At 37.5% G+C, this 19,800-nt stretch overlaps 1 protein-coding gene across 1 annotated transcript; it reads left to right on the top strand.

Annotated features, from left to right (window-relative positions):
- The first annotated feature begins 1,502 nt into the window (after positions 1-1,502).
- On the top strand, positions 1,503-18,831 carry ddx20 (DEAD (Asp-Glu-Ala-Asp) box polypeptide 20). The gene is made up of 12 exons (XM_081349273.1): positions 1,503-1,595; positions 4,547-4,826; positions 5,038-5,132; positions 5,343-5,511; positions 7,753-7,876; positions 7,970-8,112; positions 8,229-8,367; positions 8,538-8,596; positions 16,046-16,128; positions 16,225-16,330; positions 16,694-16,795; positions 17,550-18,831. Exons 2-12 carry the CDS (start codon positions 4,634-4,636, stop codon positions 18,623-18,625), a joined length of 2,289 nt encoding a protein of 762 aa, XP_081205399.1. The 5' UTR covers positions 1,503-1,595; positions 4,547-4,633; the 3' UTR covers positions 18,626-18,831.
- The last annotated feature ends 969 nt before the right edge of the window (positions 18,832-19,800 follow it).

Raw genomic sequence — 19,800 nt, 5'->3', positions numbered from 1 at the left:
TGGTAAATTTTTGTGTTTGTGGAGCTTGCAAAAACTCCAGCCTGTCAGGACATCGAGTCCACCGGTTTCCTAACAAGAAAAAGGACGGTGCTATCTTTCGTGCCTGGGTGCGGGTTGTGCAGGTGAAGAGACGGGATTTCTCTTCCGCGTCGGCTTCTGAAAACGCGGTCGTGTGTAGCGTTCACTTCAGATCGGAGGATTATCGTCCCAGCGATATGAAGGAGTTCAGCATGGGATACCGAAGTAAGAACCGGGTGAGACTCAGAGCTAGTGCGGTTCCTTCAGCGCACGCATCTTCGGGTTCTCCCGCTGGATGTAGGCGCGAGCACAACATCAACTGGCAAACGCAATGTAAGCGGAACGAAACTGAGCTAACAGTTACTCGTTATTGTGTTTGTGTGGACCGTTTATCAGTTTGGACCAGTGCAGCGCGAGCCTGATCAAGCAACACTGTAGCCTAACTGCGAGATCCAGTAAATAAAGAATTCGCCACTGAAGTAATAACATCGCTGCGAGATCTAATTAGTGAGAAATATTCACATTTCTCCGTTATTAACGAATCAAACAGCGCTGACGTGAAAACCAGGAATAAACATTGTGCAATGAATGAACGAACTATCCAGTGTCCATAGATCAGCAACATTCACCATGGCTTTACTGTAGTAACACTAACTGCAACCATGGAAGTTTGGCATTTTCCACTAAGGCCCAGTATGCATCCACCTCCCTGCAACACTGACTTTCCTCAGCTGTTAACATTGCCTCGCATTTCCCACACAAGCACCTATGGAACAAAAAATGTATCAGGAATAAATATCTCTCTGTCTCTCCATGAGAAACCGCTAAGTTATATCACGTAACGTTAGTCTGGGCGGATATTAATGAGCATGACAAACGCCTGATCAAAGCTTAGTTTCTGTTATTGTAAGTTCCAATATGTTCTGTCTAACATTAATCCTGGCCTGTCCCTGCTCTCTTGGCAGCCTAGCAGGCTCATAATTGTATGGCTGTGGTCCATCAACAATTTCCTCAGCGTCCGAAATGTCATTGCAATCCATATTTCCCTGTTGTTTGAATCGACCGCTCTCCCTCGTTCTACGTCACGACTCTCGCCCGTCACGCCCATTTTCAGATGCGGAAGTAAAATTTTCTCACAAAAACGACTCCAGAAGCCACTGTAGCATATTTATAAGTTTTTTTTAAAGAAAATCTATTTCCTACATTATTTTTCTATACATTGACTTGTTGGGTCTTCTAACCTGCAAGTTGCTCTTTAAATTTCGATAAAATTCTGTCTCCATACAGGATTTTATTTGAGTTGCTTATGTCAAACAAGTGTGTTTGTCGCCCTCTGCAGCATGTCGGTGGTATTTTAAGCTGCGGTTCTGTTTATGTGCGCAAGGAGGCGCAGTTATTCTCTGCTCAACTCATTTATTCAGCGCCGAAGAACAGGACGGAGTCGCAAACAGGAGCCTGAGGAATTAAATAATACAATTAATGAGATCATTTGTAGTGCAGCTGAGGAGGTAATTGGGAAAAGTTCAGGAGAAAGAAAAGGGAAAAGCGTACCATGGTGGACAGAGAAATGCAGTGAGGTAATCTCAATTAGAAATAAAGCATTTAAAAAGGTAAAGGAAACTTATTCCTTTCAGGATGTAATAGTATACAAAAGATCTCAGGCAGTGGTTAGAAAAGTAATTAGATCTGCTAAAAGATGCTACTGGAGACAATTCTGCGATGAAATTGGTGAGAGAGTAGATATAAGTGAACTATGGGGTATGATTAGGAAAATGGGAGGGAATAAAATTTATAGAAATATACCTGTAATAATAGATGAGGATAAATATATAATGATTGAAAGCGAAAAAGCAGAGGTATTGGCCAAAGCATTTGTGAAGATTCATAGTAACAGTAACATATCAGAAGATATGAGAAGACAAAGAGAGCAAGCAATAAGAGATAATCCTAATATCATGGTCCAAAGAAGGTCTTCTGAAAGCACTCTGGATGAAGATTTTACTTTATATGAACTCAAACAGGTATTGACAGGTTTAAGAAACACATCTCCAGGAAAGGATGATATTTGTAATGAGATGATAAAGAATTTGTCAGACATATCATTGGGTATTATATTACATCTGTTTAATAAAGTATGGGAGGCAGGAAAGCTCCCTTCTTCCTGGAAACATGGAGTAGTTGTTCCAATAGCTAAACCAGGGAAAGATCATTCCAGAGCAGTTAACTATAGACCAATTGCACTAACATCGAACTTATGTAAAATAATGGAAAGAATGGTAATAGCTAGACTAAATTATATAATAGAAAAGAAAAATCTTTTTTGCCCATATCAAAGTGGATTTAGAAAGGGTCGCAATACAATGGATTCTATAATATGTCTAGAATCAGAAATCAGAAAAGCATTTATAAATAAAGAAGTATTAGTTGGAGTGTTTTTTGACGTGGAAAAAGCCTACGATATGTTGTGGAAGGAGGGATTATTAATTAAGTTGGATAAAATAGGTATCAAAGGAAGGTTGTATAATTGGATAATGGATTTCCTTTTCAAGCGTACAATACAGGTCAAGATTGGTTCTAGTTATTCAAAGATATACACAATAGATAACGGTACTCCTCAAGGTAGTGTTTGTAGTCCAATTTTATTTAATATAATGATTAATGACATATTTTCTCTGGTAGGACAAGGAATAGGAAAATCCTTATATGCAGATGATGGAGCCATGTGGAAAAGAGGACGGAATGTTAAATTTGTTGAAAAAAGCATGCAGAGAGCAGTAGAGGAGGTGGAAAAATGGGTAAACAACTGGGGTTTCAAATTGTCTGTAGGAAAAACGCAAGTTATCTGTTTCTCAAAAAAGAAGAGTAGCCCACAAATAAAATTAAAACTATACGAACAAACCTTAGAACAAGTATTGGAAATTTGATATTTGGGGTTGTGGATGGATTCAAAACTTAAATTTGACAGTCACATAAAGAAAATAATAGATAAATGTAAAAAAGGAATAAATGTCTTAAGATGTCTGGCAGGGGTAGATTGGGGTGCAAGTCGGCAATCGTTAAAAAGGATTTATTGTGCAATGATCAGACCAGTAATAGATTATGGATGCATAGTATACAGCTCAGCATCAGCATCCAAGTTAAAGGAAATAAATGTTATTCAGTCGCAAGCATTACGAATAAGTTGTGGGGCATTCAGAACATCCCCTATCCCAGCAATGCAGGTAGAAATGGCAGAAATGCCTCTGGACGTAAGGAGGCTACAATTAAAAATGTCATATTGGAGTACACTAAAGGGACATGATGAGAATCACCCTGTGAAAAAAATCCTAGAAAAATGCTGGGAGTATGGAAAAGGAGAAATTAATAGTTTTGGATGAAATGTAGGAAAAGAAGCCCAGAACATAGAAATAAATAATATAAATATTAGTCCCACAGTGGTAATACCATCAATACCTCCATGGCTTTTCCCTAAACCTGGTGTAGATCTAACATTGCAAGACAAGTTGAAAAAAAAGGAAATAATCATAACAAAGGATACAGTTGTGAAGCAGCATCTAAGTCAAGAATATTACAATAGTATTCAAATATTCACGGATGGATCTAAGAGTCCAGATACTGGACATACAGCGGCAGCAGTTTTCATTCCTCATTTTAAATATAGTATTGAAAAGAGAATTACAGATCATGTTTCAGTATACACCGCAGAAATGATTGGTATTTTAATGGCACTTCAGTGGGTGGAAGACGTTCATCCTATGGATGTAGTGATTTGCTCAGATTCGTATTCAGCTTTAATGAGTATAAACAGTGGAAAGTCAGCATCCAGGCAGGACATTTTGTATGAAATACTTCAAAATCTGTACAGAATATACAGAATAGGAGTAAACATTTCATTTTTATGGGTTCCAGCACATGTGGGGGTAAGGGTAATGAGGAGGTTGATCAGTTGGCAAAGAGATCTTTGAAACGCAATGTAATAGACATTAATGTATCACTGAGCAAAACTGAAGTTAAAGCAATAATAAAATCTGCTCTAAACAAAATGTGGCAACAGAAATGGGACAAGGAGACAAAAGGTAGACATCTGTATAAAATTCAAAATAAAGTTGGGGTTGAGAGAAGTAAATACGGAAGCAGAAAAGAAGATGCCATAATATCTAGGCTTCGAATAGGGCACACATGCCTTAATTATTCACTGTTTATCATAGGAAAAAGAGATTCTGAGAATTGTGATAAATGTGGCTTGTCAGAAACAGTTGAACACGTGTTGATTCATTGCATAGGATACAACAGAGAAAGAATCAACTTTATAGAATCATTAAGATACATAGGTATTAATACACTGTCAGTAAAAAACATATTTCAATACGCACAGAAAGAGACAAGGGTTTATAGTGCTCTAATGAGGTATCTAAGAGAAACAGGACTGGTTAACAGAATATAGGTTATATGTTTTTTTTTTTTATTTTTTTTTATATAATTAGTTGATTTTTGCTTCACTCGATTAACGCTTCACACTCCTGTCCAGTTGGTGGCGGTAAATGCACCATTTAGCTGGTTTGCCAACCGCCATAAAACTCCGAAAGAAGAAGAAGGACGGAGTCGCAGTATAAATATGGCGGCATCCAAGAAAGCAGCGCATGAGCTGCAAACCAGAACTCGGACAGATGATGTTCTAAATAACGGCGGTGTCGAGTTCAGCTCTTTACTCCTCTCAAAACCTGTGCTTGAGGGTTTATCTGCCTCTGGCTTTCAAAGACCGTCCCCCATCCAGCTGAAGGCTATCCCGCTGGGAAGATGTGGACTCGGTACGAGGCCTGATAAAACTCGAAACAATACCAAAACAAGCCTAAACCTACTTTATATTGTCATTAATAATAACAACATACCAAAAACTGTCTGCTCTTTGGTGTAATATGTAGTATATGATTGAGTGTAGTTTATCAATAAAATGATATGCCTGTCATTTCATGCACCATTTGAAGGAAATGATGCTTATTGATGTTTTCTTCTATTCAGACCTTATTGTTCAAGCCAAATCTGGCACAGGAAAAACCTGTGTGTTCACAACCATCGCTTTGGACTCTCTTATACTGGAAAACACAACCACACAGGTATTAATCTTAGCACATTTTCTGATATTTTACAAAATGTATTATATTACTAATTAATGTTCTGTCCTATAATGATTGTTTTGATATAAAAACCTATATAGACGGTACGAAGATTGCAAAGACTTTTAACATCTTAAGTAAAATATAAGCAGCACCCAAAACACAAGTGTGTGCCTGTCGTAATAATGCACCCTTCTCTTGTCCCATCAGGTGCTGGTTCTAGCCCCCACTCGGGAGATTGCAGTGCAGATTCATGCTGTTGTCATGGCAATAGGCAGCGCTATGGAGGGCTTGCAGTGCCATGTGTTCATTGGCGGCCGACCTGTCAGTCAAGATAAACTGCACCTGAAGAAATGCCACATTGCCATTGGTTCACCAGGTTTGAGCTAGTCAAAAAAAAATTCTTGACAGATATGTTAAGGCTGGAATACACTAAACTACTTTTGCTCAGATTTTTGCCCCGATTTGCAGTCTGGATAAGTCAACAATAGTTGCCAGTCAATCAGAGTAGACAGGTTTCACAGAAATTCGTTTAATGTGTGATGTGCACAGACTCCGATATTTTAGCTTCAGACTATGATTCCATTCCAGTCGGTAGATATCAAAACGTGTTTTATATTTTTAGCCGATTTTAGAACGCATATTGCAGAGTATGACGCGTCGCTACTGAACCCAAAGATGTCTTTTATCTACTAGTGTTGCAATAAAATACAATAACAATACAAAAATAAATTAATGGCGCATGCGTAACAAAATTAGCCTTAATATTTGACTTCTCAGCACAGATAAAACAACTGACAGCACCACTTACCTCTAACTCCCATCATCCATATACTGACCGCATCTGCCCACCCAGGACCGCATCCATTTTATTTTTTGAGACTCTGTCTACAACAACTACTGCCGTCATCTCCTGCACATCCATGTTTGTTTCACCTGTCATGCGTCTCATAGTGTGTGAGTTTCTGTGTGTGTTTGTTGTGTTCAGAACGATTTGAAAGTCTGGTAGTGTGTGATTCTCAGTCGTTTAGTGTATGATGCCCAGTTTTTCTCTAGAACCATTTACAAAGTCGGCAAGCATATGATGCCTAGTGTTTTAAAATCTGTTCAGATTTTAAAAGTAATGTAGTTTAGGCTATTCCAGCCCTTAATTAAAATGGAATACAATTATAACTAACTTTGTTTAGATTAGCTAATATTGCATATTTAAATGTCTTTGTTCATGTCTGACGAAACACTGCAAAAATATCTTTCCAAGACATTTCAGTAGACAAAAGCTGACAATATAAGCTGTGGAAAATTATAAGTGATCTAGGAGCCTTATACAGCATTTAACAGTGGATGCCATGGAACCATAGACTGTAAAAAAAGATGGACGACGCCCCTTCGCTCTCTTCCATTGATGAGAACTGAAGCCGCCAGAGTCCCGATATGGCGCTGACATATTGGAACTTGAGTCTGCGCAGTAGCGATTTCGGGACCAGACCTGCGCAGTAGTGAGCAGGAAGTAAAGCCGCGAAATCAACGCTCCGCCCTCACCCTCGCAGGGAAAGTGCATTCTGCACACTTTTTAAAAAAATGATTGCAGTACGACAAGAGGCTTGTTAAAATAAAGTAAATACAATATCCTCAGTCCTCCGAAGATCCCGAAAAAAATGTCCGTTGGTGCTTCAGTGACTACTTCGCTCGGAGAATCTGTCAATCACAGCTGTCAATCATGACGTTACACCCCCGCATCACGTAACTAACTAAAAACCAACTTATTTTTGAAACAGATACTAGAACTTACATCAGCGTGATAAAAACGACAGCAAATGAAAGAAACCACCTTTGGAAAAAAGATATTTCAAGTGTAATTTAATTGTTTAGTTGGTCTCGCGTCCCGTTGAATAACATGGGGAGGCGGGGCTTATGACCTATACTAGGACCAGTCACCGGGGGGCGATCGAGACGTTTTGGCTTCACTTTTCAGGGCTTGTGCGGCACGCTTGCATGGAACAATAAGATGTTCTAATAAGGTCTCTAAACAGAAAACTTGGCGTGAAATGAAAATGCAGCAACGGCATAAATATCTTAATATGAACAATTCATGCATGCATGTTTCATTTTTTTACCCTTTTTTTTTAACCTAAATTTTCAATCAAAATGTCAGTTCTCAATCTTCCGGTGAAAGTGTATGCTGGAATTCTCCAATCATTTAGTCTGCTTAAACCCCGCCCCTTTCTTACAATCTAACACAAGCACGCATTCACATCTGCCTCCATCCTCGACAACCAATGGATTGAACCAAGTGCTGCTCTACTTTTTTTTGATATTCCCTTTCACTCGGATGTATATCACAATATGGAAGAAAATATCTGTCACTACTTCCATTTCATTGCTTTAAGGATAAAAAAATACTTGAACATAAATACTCTTCAACTTAAAAATGCTAATAAAATGCTATTGCTATTAAAAGATGCCTGTTAATGAATAATTGTTAAACAAAGAGTGAGATTTCTCATCTTGGGTAATTATCTGGAATACTATTTAACCTTGTAAGAAAAACTTTCTCTAATAGAGAGTGTGTTTGGTTTAGATGTTTGTAGGCAGTATTGATGAAGTGGTGTTGTATTTGTAGGTCGTATTAAGCAGCTAATTGAGATGGAAGCCCTCATTACGTCCTCCGTTCGCTTGTTTGTTTTGGATGAGGCTGATAAACTGCTGGAGGACGAAATCAGCAGCAGCTTTCAGGAGCAGATCAAGTAAGAGTTGAATAGGTGCATTTGATTCAGAGACTGTTCTGTGTTGTAATTCAACTGGTTGGAGTTAACTGATGTTTGTGTTTTCTGTGTTAGCTGGATATTCTCCTCTCTACCAGCAAATAAACAAATGTTGGCCCTTTCTGCCACCTACCCAGAATCTTTAGCACAGCACCTGTCAAGGTACATGAGAGAGCCGACGTTTGTGCGACTGAACCCAACAGACCCTGGACTCCTTGGTCAGTCTGCAGTGCTTTCTGATTCGTTTCTTTTGTTTAAATATCCTTTTAATTGTGGATTGAAACAGTTTGTGCATGATAACAGCATCGTTCTTGTGTTGTACTCTCTCCTCCAGGACTAAAACAGTACTATAAGATTGTTCCATCTCATTCATTGCCTCATAAAATCTTTGAGGAGAAGGTTCAAAGTCTTCTCGAACTTTTCAGCAAAATCCCGTTTAACCAAGCGCTGGTGTTTTCAAACCTCCATACCAGGCAAGAGCTGTTTCCCCACACCTTTCCAGTTACTTCCATTAAATTTCACCGAAATGTAACTGTGCCTTAACAGATGTGCTGGTCATTATTGATCAAAGACTTCCATTTCCAAAAGTGTTGTGATCTTTATTGAAAGTAATGAAAGACTGAGTTGAGGTGTTGTTCTGCAGAGCTCAGCACCTGGCTGATATCCTGTCCTCCAAAGGTTTGCCTGCGGTCTGCATCTCAGGTGAGTTTCACCTTGGGTCTCTTTCAAAAATTGTCTATTGAACATGCTTTTACTTTTACGGCAGCTTCCTAACTGTTTGATGAATGATTTGTAGTTATGAGGATGTTTGATACACTGCTTCACAAAGCTTTAATACTTTTATGAATCCTATGTAGGTTTGATCTCAAGTCATACCCAGGGGGCAAAGGGGGTTTAGCAGACATGGGCTGCTGTAAAAGGTTGTCATATAAAAATGAAATCTATGATGTCTGAGGATCACAACCTGGGTGGCCAACCCGGTCAACAAGCTGCTGGAAACTTGTAATTAGGGTCAAAACAATGTTACCTCAAATTCTGCTTTAACTCCCGGAATCACCCAAACATGCTAAAACGGTTTAATTATATTCATGAATCCTGAGCCATATCTTCCTGATACTTTATGCTAGAAACAAACTGAGCACACCTTTAGAAAGAGTGGAAGATAAGCTTTCATATGATGCCTTGATTGTACATGTAATTAGAATGTAAGAGTTAACAATGCCTCTTAATTCATAGGTAGGCAAAAAAAAAGAAAAAAATATTGAACATTCCATTTGTAATCGGTAGCATTCTTTTCCCTTTGTTGTTGTTAAAATAAACTAATTACCATGTGAAGTTAACTTTTACTGGATGAAATCATATTTTGATTTTTTTTTTACTAACCAGACAGTCCTCATGGCCCATAACACATTTAGAGGGAATTCAATGTCAAGCCTATAGCCTGTCAATTCAAACAAGATCCAAGAAAGAAGTTTACCAATAACTGGTGTTAATTGTATACTGCTCTGTTTCTGTATGTACAGTATATCGTTTGCATATTTATGCAATATCAATTATTTGTATTGCAATGTCTATTTCTAATATTCTTTCACAAGTGGGATAGCTTTATTTATTCTATTGAAATAAAAAAAAGGGATTTGAGGATTTTGGGTTAGGCTGGTTAGTGTTCAATCTTGGTGTTTGGAGTGTGAGACAAAGGTACTGACAACTAAATGCTGAAAGACTAAAACACACAGGAGTCATGTGTGGAGTAGGTTTAAAAGTATTTACTGATTAAAACTGTTACATTAAGTAGCAATTTGTACCAAAAAAAAAAAAAAAAAACAAAAAAAAACGAAACAGACAAACAGATTACAATTCAGGGTGATAGCTAATTTCTGTAATAATGTTTATACAATTTGTTTAGCTGTTTCGGAATCACTGCTGCTGTCGCTGCTCTAGTGTTTCAGCATGCTGTATCACACTACACCCCTGGCAGCGGCATCCTATGTAGCAGGAGCAGTTCTTCTGACAACCTTTAACCAGAGATGGGCACAAATACATCAAAAAGTATTTAATTAAAATACAAGTAATTTGTAATTTGAAAATACAAAAATATATTTTTTACAGTCTTCTGTAGTGTAAGTGTGGCGTTAGGTACGTGTAAGAGTCTAGAATATTGCAATATTATTGTTTATTGCAGAAGATGCGCTTTTAACGTACATGTTGCCACATACTGTCATAATAAAAGATAATTACGCATATAACACTATATTTGTATTATTTAGACAAAAACTAGTTAACGCTGCTGTGAGCGTGTTTCTAATAGCGCGGCTGTGACAAAGTTGACAACTTTCTTTCTTCCGACTGCCATTATCTATTTTTTTACTCTTTTTGAAAGTTGTGAAAACACTGTTGTGGCGTTTTTCTTTTGCTATTTGAGCAAATTGGAACACAAAAATATATATTTAATGTAGTCTTTCATTCACTGCTATAGAAGTTAACCCAACTATGATGCCTTACACTTCTGAGAAACCCAGAAATGTGAACAGGGTCAATAGGATGTGTCACATCATGTGATTTACTTGCCAAAAACTGTGATAGGCAATTTGGTAGTCCTATTTGTATTTTATGTCTATGGTCCTAGGGATAGTTCACCCAAAAAGGAAAATTAGCCCATGATTTACTTACCTGACGTCATCCTAGGTGTATATTACTTTCTTCTTTGAGAAGAATACAATCAGAGTTATATTAAAAAGTGTCCTGGCTCTTCCAAGCTTTATAATGACAGTCAATGGGTATATTTTTCATCAAAGTGCATCTGTCCATCATATGTGCATCTGTCCATCATAAAAGCGTATATATCCATCATAAAAGTACATCTATCCATCATAAAAGTGCATCTATCCATCATAAAAGTGCATCTGTCCATCATAAAAGCATATCTATCCATCATAAAAGTGCATGTGTCAATCATAAAAGTGCATCTATCCATCATAAAAGTGCATCTATCCATCATAAAAGTGCATCCATCCATCATAAAAGTGCATCTGTCCATCATAAAAGTGCATCTGTCCATCATAAAAGCATATCTATCCATCATAAAAGTGCATCTATCCATCATAAAAGTACATCTATCCATCACAAAAGTGCATCTGTCCATCATAAAAGCATATCTATCCATCATAAAAGCATATCTATCCATCATAAAAGTGCATCTATCCATCATAAAAGTACATCTATCCATCACAAAAGTGCATCTATCCATCATAAAAGTGCATCTATCCATCACAAAAGTGCATCTATCCATCATAAAAGTGCATCTGTCCATCATTAAAGTGCATCTGTCCATCATAAAAGTACATCTATCCATCACAAAAGTGCATCTATCCATCATAAAAGTGCATCTATCCATCACAAAAGTGCATCTATCCATCATAAAAGTGCATCTATCCATCATAAAAGTGCATGTGCCAATCATAAAAGTGCGTCTATCCATCATAAAAGTGCATCTATCCATCATAAAAGTACATCTATCCATCATAAAAGTGCATCTATCCATCATAAAAGTACATCTATCCATCATAAAAGTGCATCTATTCATCATAAAAGTACATCTATCCATCATAAAAGTGCATCTATCCATCATAAAAGTGCATCTGTCCATCATAAAAGTGCATCTATCCATCATAAAAGTGCATCTGTCCATCATAAAAGTACATCTATGATGGATAGACACACTTTTATGATAGATAGACACTTTTATGATGGACAGATGCTCTTTTATGATGGACAGATGCACTTTTATGATGGATAGATGCACTTTTATGATGGATAGATGTACTTTTATGATGAATAGATGCACTTTTATGATGGACAGATGCACTTTTATGATGGATAGATGCATTTTAATGATGGATAGACGCACTTTTATGATGGACACATGCACTTTTATGATGGATAGATGCACTTTTATAATGGACAGATGCTCTTTTATGATGGATAGATGCACTTTTATGATGGACAGATGCACTTTTATGATGGATAGATGCACTTTAATGATGGATAGACGTACTTTTATGATGGACACATGCACTTTTATGATGGATAGATGCACTTTTATGATGGACAGATGCACTTTTATGATGGATAGATGCACTTTTATGATGGATAGATGCACTTTTATGATGGATATATACGCTTTTATGATGGACAGATGCACATATGATGGACAGATGCACTTTGATGAAAAATATACCCATTGACTGTCATTATAAAGCTTGGAAGAGCCAGGACACTTTTTAATATAACTCTGATTGTATTCTTCTCAAAGAAGAAAGTAATATACACCTAGGATGACGTCAGGTAAGTAAATCATGGGCTAATTTTCCTTTTTGGGTGAACTATCCCTAGGACCATAGACATAAAATACAAATAGGACTACCAAATTGCCTATCACAGTTTTTGGCAAGTAAATCACGTGATGTGACACATCCTATTGACCCTGTTCACATTTCTGGGTTTCTCAGAAGTGTAAGGCATCATAGTTGGGTTAACTTCTATAGCAGTGAATGAAAGACTACATTAAATATATATTTTTGTGTTCCAATTTGCTCAAATAGCAAAAGAAAAACGCCACAACAGTGTTTTCACAACTTTCAAAAAGAGTAAAAAAATAGATAATGGCAGTCGGAAGAAAGAAAGTTGTCAACTTTGTCACAGCCGCGCTATTAGAAACACGCTCACAGCAGCGTTAACTAATTTTTGTCTAAATAATACAAATATAGTGTTATATGCGTAATTATCTTTTATTATGACAGTATGTGGCAACATGTACGTTAAAAGCGCATCTTCTGCACTAAACAATAATATTGCAATATTCTAGACTCTTACATGTACCTAACGCCACACTTACACTACAGAAGACTGTAAAAAATATATTTTTGTATTTTCAAATTACAAATTACTTGTATTTTAATTAAATACTTTTTGATGTATTTGTGCCCATCTCTGGTTAAAGGTTGTCAGAAGAACTGCTCCTGCTACATAGGATGCCGCTGCCAGGGGTGTAGTGTGATACAGCATGCTGAAACACTAGAGCAGCGACAGCAGCAGTGATTCCGAAACAGCTAAACAAATTGTATAAACATTATTACAGAAATTAGCTATCACCCTGAATTGTAATCTGTTTGTCTGTTTCGTTTTTTTTTTTTTTTTTTTTGGTACAAATTGCTACTTAATGTAACAGTTTTAATCAGTAAATACTTTTAAACCTACTCCACACATGACTCCTGTGTGTTTTAGTCTTTCAGCATACCTTTGTCTCACACTCCAAACACCTGGATTGAACAGTAACCAGCCTAACCCAAAATCCTCAAATCCCTTTTTTTTATTTCAATAGAATAAATAAAGCTATCCCACTTGTGAAAGAATATTAGAAATAGACATTGCAATACAAATAATTGATATTGCATAAATATGCAAACGATATACTGTACATACAGAAACAGAGCAGTATACAATTAACACAGTTATTGGTAAACTTCTTTCTTGGATCTTGTTTGAATTGACAGGCTATTATAGGCTTGACATTGAATTCCCTCTAAATGTGTTATGGGCCATGAGGACTGTCTGGTTAGTAAAAAAAAATCAAAATATGATTTCATCCAGTAAAAGTTAACTTTACATGGTAATTTGTTTATTGTAACAACAACAAAGGGAAAAGAATGCTACCGATTACAAATGGAATGTTCAATATTTTTTTCTCTTTTTTTTGCCCACCTATGAACTAAGAGGCATTGTTAACTCTTACATTCTAATTACATGTACAATCAAGGCATCAGATGAAAGCTTATCTTCCACTCTTTCTAAAGGTGTGCTCAGTTTGTTTCTAGCATAAAGTATCAGGAAGATATGGCTCACGATTCATGAATATAATTAAACCGTTTTAGCATGTTTGGGTGATTCTGGGAGTTAAAGCCGAATTTGAGGTAACATTGTTTTGACCCTAATTACAAGTTTCCAGCAGCTTGTTGACCGGGTTGGCCACCCAGGTTGTGATCCTCAGACATCATAGATTTCATTTTTATATGACAACCTTTTACAGCAGCCCATGTCTGATTTCCTAAAAAACAGGTGTTTTGCCCCCTGGGTATCAACTAACTAGCATTAAATGTATGGTTGTAACTGATCTTGATTCGGTTTTGTAATTGAGGTCCATAAAAGTTGAATAGAATTTTTTTAGAACAAGGACAAGCGTCCTTGTTAGCGTGCCCACCTCCAACACCGGAGACCCCAGTTCGAATCCTGTTAGAAGCGGGTCGAGTAGGACCTGTTACATTTGGTGCCATGACGCTGATGGGAGTGAGGTTTAGGGAGGTAAGTGTAACGGACGTAGGCCAGTTAGAGCTGTGCGTGTAAACCTTGCTCCCCTTACCTCGAGAGGCGCGCTAGCAACTGACGCTAGTGGCTGTGGTCTTTCGCGTCCTTGTTAGGACGCCCGCCTCCCACACCGGAGACCCCAGTTCGAATCCCACTCGGAGCGGGTCGAGTAGGACTGGTTACATATACAAGTAATAGAGCTGCACGTTAAAAAAATTCCGATCTTGATTCAAACATCCACGCGATCTTATTCCTAAATGACAACGATTCGCCTGTGTCTACTAAACCTTTGACAAAATCATAGTGGAACATTCTGATCTATGTTGGCGCTGCCGCTGAGCCAGAGAGAGCAGTTGTCATGTTCAGTATAGATATGAAACTGCTTCACAGTCTTTTTAACCACATCATTGTTATTTCTGTTAAAAATATTCAAATAATCACAGACAAACTGAGATAAAAGTTTATATTTCAGATATAAACATGGATGTCTATGGGAGCGATCAAAATAGAGTAAAGGGCCATACACACCGGGACGAATATTGGCGCGCGTTATTCGCCAGCGTTTTTCAACGCGTTTTTTGTGTTCACACCCAAGCGATTTTCGCTGACGATGAGCCGAGTGAACATGCAAATTCATTCCCTGACATTAGATGGCGCTTAATACGACTCCATAACAGTTCTCTTTTATCAAGATTTTTGTAGTCGCTGTTGCGTTTGTCATATAGTTCATGTTCCGACACCAACGAGACCAGCAGCTCTACATTCATCTTGCCTTGCATCTTCCTCGTCTTATTTCTTCCCGGCAGTGTTTAGACGCTACTTGCGTATATCTTCTTCGCCGTTACGTATGTGTGCTCGGCAAGACCGTTTTATGTTTGAGCGCCCCCAAGTTGTGTAACATAAAAAAGCTTACTGTAACTTCAGAGGCTCCAGACACGTGAGTAAAAGCGCCAATCTCATTGGTCGGATAGTTTTTGACGCGGTGCGTCAAACCAAAAAAACAAACCCGAGGCGTTTCTAAAAAAATTACGCTCGTTACGCGTGGCGTTTTTCGCGTAGGTGTGCACACTCACATTGGCGGCCCTTGTTTAGTCATGAGGCGTTAAACGTCGGCGAATATCGTCCCGGTGTGTACAGGCCTTAATGATTGTATTGATTACCTTGTTATGCCACTAGGTGGGGACAAGTGATTGTTAAAAATGAAATTTTCATTGAATCATTCATTCAAGAGATTCGTTCAAAAACGTAGTGAAGTATTTATGAGCGAGTCATTGAATCATTCATTCAAACCGTTTTTTCCCCCCAAAAAATAATTCATTCATATTAAATGGACTGCAAAAATTTATATTTTGTCAGAGCCTCTAGTATATTGTTTAGCTGTCTGTTCAGAATCGTAGGAGAATCTATTTGAAACAAACAAAAAAAGTGATTCTCAATTTATCTAAAATTGTTCGGCTCTAATAAGTAATGGAAAAGCAGCAAGGTGGAACGCAAAAACGTTTTTTTGTTGAATGGCCTCTAATTCAGATACACAATTGATTTCAATACTCTAATTGTACATACTCTTAGCATAAAATAAACAGCCCACAGAAATTTTGAAAAAATATATACACTTCAGTGTTGATTTTCATAGTATTTCTAATTTTATTACGACAGGTTTCTTCACACATACTCACTTGGATTTGGATCAGAATGATTTTAGAAAGAACTCAGAACGTGGGCATGTAAATGTATGAAAGCCATTATTAATGGTTATTATGTTTAAACCCTTTGTGTTTGTTTTGCATGTAGGTGGTTTAAGTCAAGACCAGAGGTTAGAGGCGATGTGGAAGCTGAAGCAGTATCAGTGTCGAGTTTTAATATCCACTGATCTGGTGAGGATTTCAACCTATTATAACACCTACACTGGAAAACATCCCATGTTTAATACCAAAGTAACATTTCCTCTCTTATAAATCTCTCTTCCACAGACGTCACGTGGTATTGATGCTGAGAAGGTGAACTTGGTGATTAATCTGGATGTTCCTCAGGACTGGGAGACCTACATGCACCGTATTGGCCGCGCTGGACGATTTGGTGTGTCCAATTATAAAACAATTAAGCACCTATATATGTGAAGCCACATCTGTGGTTTTAATTAATGTGTGTCTTGGGCATTTACATGAGAGTGCTTAATCAGAGATCTGTTCTGAGACAGTCTGGCAGGGGTCAGAGTCTGAAAGGGCAACTACAGCAATCAGTTGCTTAATTAGCTGCTAAACACAAACGCATCAAGAGCTTTTTAATGACCGCAGCTCTCCAGAATCAGAATTCATAATTGAAACCTGAACGTGATGATGTTGTGGATGACCTCACTCTTCATTCTCATCAGAATTCTAGAAATGGACACGATCCGCACCGTCTTTCCTTTGACCGTGACCTCAGTCTATTGTGTTTCAGGCACTCTAGGGGTTGCTGTGACTTACTGTTGCCATGGTGAGGAGGAGAACAAGATGATGGCCATTGCTCAGAAATGCTCTCTGAATCTCACTCATTTACCAGGTATGGAATAAGTCAAACTTTATAAAGTCATCTATCATTTAAGGAATATTCCAGGTTCAGTGCAAGTTAAGCTCAATCAACAGTATTTGTGGTATAATGTTGATTATCACAAATTCATTTTCACTATTCCCTACTTTTAAAAGCAAAAGTCTGGGTTACAGTGAGGTATTTACAATGGAAGTGAATGGAAGTGATCCATAAACTCACTGATATAAAAATGAAAGAATATTACATTTATGAAAAAATGCTTAAATTATATTAAAATTAAATTTACATTTACGCTTTTATCCAAAGCGACTTACATTGCATTTCAAGGTACATATCTGCATTCTTATCAGTTCTTGCTTTACCTGGGAATTGAACCCATGACCTTGGCGTTGCAAGTTCAATATATTCAATATTGTTCAATAGCGTTCAAATAAATATTATATTAAAATGCTCACTATAATATATCTTGAAGACAAAATCAATATGCATTTTAACATGATTGTGGTGTGAAAAAAATAATTTTATGTAATAATGTAACTTAACAACATCAAAAAAAAATAAAAAAGGGCTCTAATGAAATTATAAGCTTTCCTGCTTTTAAATCCCCTAAAAATTGCTGTATATTTTTCTAAGAAAAATTTAAATGTTTTGTGGCAATCAGCATTATACCACAAATGTTGTTGATAACTTGTATGGAACCTGGAATATTCCTTTAACTTAAAGTGAAGGCTGTGAAACGAGTTCATACATTTTATTTCTTTCACAGATCCAATCCCTCCAGGGATCATGGAAGAGACTTGTGACTGGGATGTGATCATTGAACCTCCTTCAAAACCCACTCACAAAATTCCTGACATTCCCAAACCAGAGAAAAAGACACAAGCTAAATCTGCACAGACAACATCTAAACCCTCCAGAGAGACTCACATCTCTGCGGTCATCTCAGAACGGGCCACAGGTGATAAATCCTGCTGTGGAACTGAAACCAAGGCTAAAAATAACTCTCCCAAACCTAAGAGGCAAAAACCATTACCATCTGCTACAAACATACAACATGACTCAACTCCTACTCAGAGACAGCAGAATGACACCCTTCCCAAAATTCCTCCACTGTCCTCCTTTAAGTTGCAGGCACGAAAGTTTATGACCTTCAACGAGGCTGTGGCAGATTATGAGACCTTCATAAAAGAAGGTCTGGGAAGATCTGTCGAAGTCATTCACCAGTATGACGATTTCAACAGGAGTCGAGATGCAGTTAATGGACTGCATAACAGCCATGATGATGATGAGGCTTATAAATCAGACATTGTAAAAAAATCACATTCCTATCAAGATCTTCCTCCACCCCAGGAGGTTTCTGATCAAAAGACTGCTTCCGTGTCATCTGATGATTCCTCTTCAGAGACAGAGATGGAGGTCGAAAGTGAATCAAGCTCTTCTGTCCCCAACAGCTCTTCACCTCACACACTTGCTCTTCCAGACAAAAGAGTCTCACATGTACACAATCGTCCGGAATCAAATGAATCCTCTTTACCTTCAGCCAGAGTGTCACAACAGTCCAGCAGAAACAAGCAAAAGCCTTGTAAACCTCAATCCCAGAATCCCCCTCCCCAGAAACGCAGACCAACCTCCAAATCCAGCAGAAAGGCTGCCTCTGCAGGACGGAAGTGGCGAAAGGACGAGACTGATGAACTGGAAGAGGAAGTGGCCGGACAGGACTACTGGAGTTCATACAGAGCCTGGGCTGAATATTACAATTCATATTATCACCATTCACCCTATAACTGGATGACTGCATTTTATATGAATTCTGTATACATGAATGAAATGATGAAGCACTAAAAGTTGTTGGTATTGTCAGGTGTATGGCCTTTGTACTGTTACCATTTGCATTGTGAACATATTCATGTAGTTCTCTAATAAAAATGAATTCTTAAGATGTGCGATCAAACCATTGTATTTTAACTAACTGCAGTTATATTGAAATATTTAAAACTAACATGAGAACAATGTAGATTTTGCACATGGAAATATAAGACTTAAGTGTTTTTAGCTGCAATCAGAGAAGCCACGCCCACTAATCCGAATATCCGACATGATGTTGGGACTGATTAGCAGCTATAAACAAGTGCTTTCCAAATCTAATCAAAGACACCCAGAGTAAGATATTCTGGCAATAATCAGTAAATAATATACAAGATTAAAGGGCTAGACCTTGTGTTTAGCATTATAGCCTCAACATGTGCCTCTCAGTAATAATTTATTCTGATTGGTCAATTTCAGTAGTCAAACATTTCAATAATAAATTACATGTTATATATATATATATATAACTCAACCTTTTATGTCTGTTTGGTTAGGAGATGTGCAGTGTGTGAGCAGTGTTGGGGAGTAGTTACTTGTAAAAGAGTTACGTAGTTTAATTACAAAATAAATGTAACTAATCTACAGTAACAGAAAAAAATGTGTAATTAAATTACAGTTGAAAATGTTAATGCTTACATCTGAATATTTTCTGTAAAAAGCTAGTAGCCTATATGTTGTCATAGTCAACTATATGTTGACATTAATTTGTTGCTTTACCTGTTTTTGATGTGCACGATGTCGAAGGCCTTTTAGTAAAGCGAACACTAAAAAAGTTGATCAAGTCATTTTATTTATAGCGCTTTTTACAGATTGTTTCAAAGAAGCTTTACAGTGATACCAGGAAAATAATGCAACAAAGTTTGTGTCTAGAAGAAAATAGAGTCATAGTCCAGTTTAAGTAAGTTCAGTGATGGTTAATTTTTGTTGTAAAAAAGTTATTCATTCAGTCATATATAGCTGCTCTGGATTGAAATTGATTATGGTGAGTGATAAAAATGTGTTCCAGTGCTGGAAATGTAAAATAATTTCATCAACTGCATTTTTTGGGTTTGGGGGGGGGGGAGTGGCCCCCGGGGACCAAACGAAATTTTTCCGTAAAAGTCTAGTGGGGCTACATGCCCACCAAATTTCATGTTCCCCGGTGTTTCGGT

This window comes from Scardinius erythrophthalmus (assembly GCF_964197995.2).
Source record: "Scardinius erythrophthalmus genome assembly, chromosome: 20".
Taxonomy (NCBI): domain Eukaryota; kingdom Metazoa; phylum Chordata; class Actinopteri; order Cypriniformes; family Leuciscidae; genus Scardinius; species Scardinius erythrophthalmus.
Note: the sequence above shows the minus strand (reverse complement) of the source record. Positions and strands in the feature narration are given on the sequence as shown.

Bases quoted from the DNA above. Each gene is read 5' to 3' on its own strand.
- ddx20 (XM_081349273.1), top strand. From the start codon at position 4,634: ATGGCGGCATCCAAGAAAGCAGCGCATGAGCTGCAAACCAGAACTCGG. The intron at 8,113-8,228 runs GTCAGTCTGCAG...TCTCTCCTCCAG, and splicing joins AACAGACCCTGGACTCCTTG to GACTAAAACAGTACTATAAG. The intron at 16,331-16,693 runs GTGTGTCCAATT...ATTGTGTTTCAG, and splicing joins TGGCCGCGCTGGACGATTTG to GCACTCTAGGGGTTGCTGTG.